The sequence below is a fragment of the Aotus nancymaae genome, unplaced genomic scaffold, assembly GCF_030222135.1.
Source record: "Aotus nancymaae isolate 86718 unplaced genomic scaffold, 86718_ANA_hifiasm-v0.15.2.pri h1tg000049l, whole genome shotgun sequence".
Lineage (NCBI taxonomy): Eukaryota > Metazoa > Chordata > Mammalia > Primates > Aotidae > Aotus > Aotus nancymaae.
In genome coordinates this window covers 1718034-1723594 of record NW_026988463.1, presented here as the reverse complement: position 1 = coordinate 1723594, position 5561 = coordinate 1718034, and the positions used below count along the sequence as shown (strand labels likewise).

The 5561-nt window shown below is 52.0% G+C and overlaps 1 protein-coding gene across 2 annotated transcripts in view; it reads right to left on the bottom strand.

The window, feature by feature from the left end:
- Positions 1–376: 376 nt before the first annotated feature.
- Positions 377–5561, bottom strand: part of CRAMP1 (cramped chromatin regulator homolog 1) — a 58101-nt gene continuing 52916 nt past the window's right edge. For both annotated transcript variants that reach the window (XM_012441812.2, XM_012441813.2), the window contains one exon: positions 377–4298. In XM_012441812.2, coding sequence (XP_012297235.2) covers positions 4134–4298 — 165 coding nt within the window. In that variant the 3' untranslated portion in view covers positions 377–4133. The remainder of the gene's footprint in view (positions 4299–5561) is intronic.

The window sequence follows — 5561 nt, the reverse complement described above, 5'->3', positions numbered from 1 at the left end:
CGCGCCGTTCCCGCCTGCCCCGCGCAGGTACCAAGCCGCCCGCCAGCGCCCATTGGTCTCCAAGACGCCGATCTTTCCTCCGCAGCCTATCGCGGCGCGGTCCCCGCCCCTCATGCCCACCCCCAACGAGTTAGACTTTGAACAGCCGGCACTGCGCCCACAGCGGATTGGGGGAAGGCGACGCCGCTCGAGGAGTTGGGAGCTCACATTGGGCGGCAGGCTGGGCGGACCGTGGGGCGGCAGCGCCCTCGGGAGGAAACCCGGCCTGGTGGAGGGAGCGCGCCCACCACTGGGGCCGCACCTGGGCGGCACCTGCTCGCCCAAGCATGGTCCGCAGGTGCGTGTGGCCCTGAAGAACAGGCACAAAGCACAGTCCTTAGATCAACATTAGTATGTATTTATGCACAGTAAAAACATTTACAAGTTGAACCGGAAATTTAAACAGAAGTTTAACAGCTCTTGTTTATTATATTAAATAACCAAAACACCTTTTAGTCCCAAAATTGGTAAAGAATAAATAATATAATTTACAATATGGTACAAAAAATAACCAGGAAAGGCAGGCATTCTGCTTTATACATACACTGTATATGCATATTTATAATCTATAAAACAAATTCACATCTCAAACGAGCAGAGGCCTCGCTATGGCTTAACTGAGAAGGGAGAGGAGTAGTGCGGGGCGCAGGAGGCAGGGCCAGGGGCTCGGCTCCCCACACCTCACCCAACCCAAGGACACGCAGCCACTGTGACATCAGCAGAGCACTGACAGCTGCAAAGGGTGTGCTGTGGGTTTCTTTCCTTGGTTTTAAATTACTCTTTCCTTGTTTTCTTAAGACAAAGTGCTGTATTTCCTGACAAATGCATCTGCTAGAGCCCAAGGTCCTCCTCCCTAGTTCTGGTGTCTTATGCCCCCCAACTTTCTTTGCAGAAGAAGTTTGAATTCAATGCTGTGATCCAATTAAAGATGCTATCAAACTGGCCGGCACGGTGGCTCACACCTGTAATCCCAGCACTCTGGGAGGCCGAGGCGGAGATTGAGACCATCCTGGCCAACATGTTGAAAGCCTGTCTCTACTAAAAATACAAAAAATTAGCTGGGTGTGGTGGTGCACGCCCGGAGTCCCAGCTACTTGGGAGGCTGAGGCAGGAGAATTGCTTGAAGACAGGAGGCAGAGATTGCAGTGAGCTGAGATAGCACCACTGCACTCCAGCCTGGTGATAGAGTGAGACTGTCTCAAAAAAAAAAAAGCTATTAAACTAAAAAGGTCATCCAACAGAAATGAGGTCACGGCCTCTGATGCCCAGCAACTGGAGGTGGGAGCAAAGCAAGGAGACCAACTGCAGAAACGCGGCCAAGACCCCACTCCCTGAACTGGCACCCAGCTACAAGACACAGAAGGACGAACCAGCCAGGAAGCCATGAACTCGGTGTCCTTGGAGGCACGCAATGCTCGCTCATCACTGCACATCCACAACAGAGTCGAGGCCAGAGGACTAACTTCCCTGCACCACAGATGCTCTGTCCCAATCTCCAGAAAAGGCGGATCAGCAAAGATCCCAGACAATATGAGAGTTTGGGAAAGCTTTTTCTAAGAAACTGATCTCATCTTAATTATAGCATGCTCAAATGCACAAAGGAAGCCACAGGCTCATGCTGAGATGACCGCCGCTTCCTCTGGAAAGGCAGAAGATACAGGAAGTGGAAGGCTTCTCTGTTTGGATCTTTCAAAAATTCCAGCCTTTAGCAGTTGCCTATTTTTGTACATCAGTATTCATTTAGGCGAGGAGAAAATGCATCCATTGTTTTTCTCCAACAAATGACACCATTTTCCCTTAACGTGGCAAGCAAATGCGTATCACCTGTCTAGTTACTAGAGAAGCAGAATCCTCTAAAACCCTGTCAGCTTTATTACAGCAGACAAGTCAGTCTGCCGTCCTCCCTAACCCATCTATCTACCCACTGGGTGGCAATGGCTGCAGTCATTGCTTGGTTCTACCCTGCAGAACCAAGTGGTAGATACTGTCTAAAGAGTCTACAAAGGCAGACCCTGACTTCAAAGCTTCACCCCACTTCGGAGTAACAGGTGCCCTGACAGGCAGTTCATGAACCCTGCTGTCCCTGGCACAGTGCATGCAGCTCAATGCTGTTATGACTTGGCATCTCTGGTCTAGCCCGTGGGAGTATGAGAAAGCTAGCGGTGGTCTAAACTCGGCCTGGTAGCCTAACCCTGACACAGCAAAGTCAGATGCCCAGAGGGAGATCTATTCGTCTTTCTCTGGCTCCATGAGATGCTAATTTCGGAAGCTGACATATTAAGCACAAAACACAAGCTAGTTTAAGGATGCTGTGGCTCAAACACTGCTGTCTCTCTCCCAATCAAGTGGCACCATGTTTCTTTTTCCACCTCCAAGAGCTTTGGGACTGTTTGCTTAAGATCTCATGTCAAGGTCTGAATGAGGGAAGCCAGCTCAGGCAAGAGCTCTAAGAAAAACTCGTGAGACAAAAGAAGGAAGCTCTTGCCTGGAAGTCCACCGTCCTCTCCACGTCCTCCCAATGGTCTACAGTGGCTGTGGTGGACTGGCGAGACTGCGGGATCGAGGGTGTTCACCTGCTTGTCCACACCCAAGGTCTTTCCCCTCTTTTCACCTTCTCCATTGTAGAGGGGGAGAGAAACAGGGGAGGAGCCAGGGCTGGTCTTACATGCGACATGTGTGAGGGGAGAGGAATGGTGAGGAGTGGAAGAGTAGGTCCAAGTGGGTTAGGAAAGCACAATCAGTCCCAACTACTGTGGGGGACGAGGCAGGAAGGGAAAGATGGCGGCAGAGGCACGGCCTGCCCAACACCTCTGTAGCAGCTCCAGGCCATACTGGATGTGGCTGAACACCGACTCATGTGCTTGGAATTCCTGAGGTTGAGAAGGCAAAGGGGCCCTTGTTAGCTCCATTCTGGGAAAGACTGGATGTTGGGCAGTCTGCAGTAGGAACGTTGGCCACCCTCGGTAGGAATGCTGGCCACCTGAGGGGGTGCAAGGAGGAAGATCACCACAAAGGCATACATTTGGTGACGTCTGACCACATCCAGATGTCTGGGCCCTTGTGTGGGTGTCCCAAATGGAAAGGAGACACAGCTATCTCAAGGCAAAGGTACAAAGGGACTGAACACATGTCAGGCGTGCCCACAAGACACTTCCCCTGCAAAGGTGGACTTGTCCTAAGTGCCAAATAGTCACGGATCGAGTTTCAGAACTTATCAGGAAAGTTTTTGCTGTAATCGTATTAGTGCTCAGAGGTCATCCCAGTAGAGATAAATGACACCTTAGGTCACCTGGAAGCTTGCAGGCAGGAAACCAACTACAGAGGGGACTTTGTTCTTCCTCTTCCATGTCTCCTAATCCTTAAGACACAAGAAAAACATTTTCAACCAGCTTAGCAGGGTTCCATGTAAAGTCCACATAACCTGCATAGCACAGGACTCTAGCTGCCCCCACTTCCTGTTAAGAGAGATCGAACAAAACCTCTAGACAGGGGAGGCAGCAGCCCAGGGCCCCAGGACTCCTCAGCAGCCCTGCGATCAGCATCCGTGCGCTTGCTGCCTCAGGGTGCGACACCACCCGGCACAAGCTCAGGCCACAACCAACTGTCCTACCCGTTACATTCCACAGAGGGTACAGCTGAAGCATGGCACAGGTTTGGCAAAAATCAAGCAGCAGGAGCTGGGGCCTCCCTGCAGAGTGGGAGATCACAGCTCCTAGCACGAGGCAACTACACCAAGGCACACACACTCCCTTGTCTCAGAAAGAAACACCACCGTTACATCCAACACAACAATCGAGGCAGAGCTTGGGCTGAAACGGGATCACTATGCAGACCCTAATGTGGGCCCGGTGTGGTGAAGAACTGCTCCAGCACCACAGCCATTTCTAACATCAGCCCTTCCCAAGAGCTCGTCCTGGTCTCCTGGGACGCCACTGGCTGCTGCTCGTGGGGAAGCAGCTCTGTGACCACATTCCTGCCTGTTGCACAGTCACGGGTGCGGAGATGCCTCTGTTCAGACCATCCTCTAGGGCTCCTGGGCTTGATCTGTTTTTCTCTAGCTGGAAGAGGGCTTCATCTGCCACCAGGACGTGTGGTCACTGGGACAGGTCACTGACAGGGGGGCCGCCTCCACCACCATCAAACAGAACTTCTCGGCGGCCAGGCTCAGCGATGGACAGCTCTTGGGCCAGGTCATTGAACCGAGAAATATAATCGATGCTGTTCTCATTCATCATGCACACCAGCTGGGAATCCACAACCTGCAGGAAGAGGAGACAGAAGAAAAAGTCACTGTGATCTGCTGGGCCCTCAGTGGAGGGCAGCTCCCTACACAGGACAAGAAGCTCCCATTGACTCCTGCTGCAGGAACCTAGCCGTGGACGACAGCACAGGGCTTTCTGCAGAATCTCAGAATCACCTGTCGTCTGCCCACACACTCTTTAGGTAAGTGCTAGCAGACAGCCTACAGTGCAGGGCACATCTGATGACTGGGATGAGGGTGCCAGTTCCCTCCTGCTATGAGACCTAAGGGGGAAGACACCCAACAGTCAGGCAGACAGTACGCAGCAAACACAGGGACTGGGGGCAGGCTGTGGAGACAGAAGAAGAGTGATGGGAAGAGAGTGTGCAGGGGAAGGAGGCCAGTGAGGGTGCTCCAAGGACTGGGACCTGAGCAGGAGGTGGCGTGAGAACTGAGGACATGTGGGAGGCACGTTCCCATCAGTCCCGAGGACACATGGGGGGCATGTTCCTGTCAGAGACATGAGGACAGGTGGGGGGCACAATCCCGTCAAGAATCCCAAGGACATGTGGTGGGGGCACGTTCCCATCAGTCCTGAGGACACGTGGGGAGCACGTTCCTTTTTAAAGAAGCAAGAGGCACCTTCCCTGAGACAGGAAGAGGCTTTGAGAAGCACGACCAAGAAGGTGGTCATGACACAGCGGGTGAGGCAGCACAGGGCTGAAGAGGGACGGGGCACGGGAGGGCCTCGGCACCAGGACTCAGTCTTGTGAGCAAATACATGGAATGTGCTGTTTTCACTGTTTATCGTCTGCGTGCTGCTCCAGAGCAGAAGCCTCATGAGGACAGGGGCCTTTGTTTGCACACAGTAGGCCCTGAATAAACATTCCTTAATGAACTGCGTGATATTGTGAATGTAGTAAGTCTGGAAAATTCTCAGTAGAGCTATGGCATAAATGAAATTTTATGCTTTTCTTATGGGAAATGTCAGACCAATTAAAATTTGTTTTCAAAAGCAGAACAAAGAGTAATTCTCCTTCCCCTTCCCCTGTGTGTCCACCATCAGCTGCGACCCCTTTCTTTTTTTTTTTTAGATGAAGTCTCGCCCTATTGCCCAAGCTGGAGTGCAGTGGCGCAATTTTGGTTCACTGCAACCTTCTGCCTCCTGGGTTGAAGTGATTCTCCTGCCTCAGCCTCCTGAATAGCTGGGATTACATGCGTGCACCACCATGCCTGGCTAATTTTTCTATTTTTAGTAGCGATAGGGTTTCACCATGTTGGT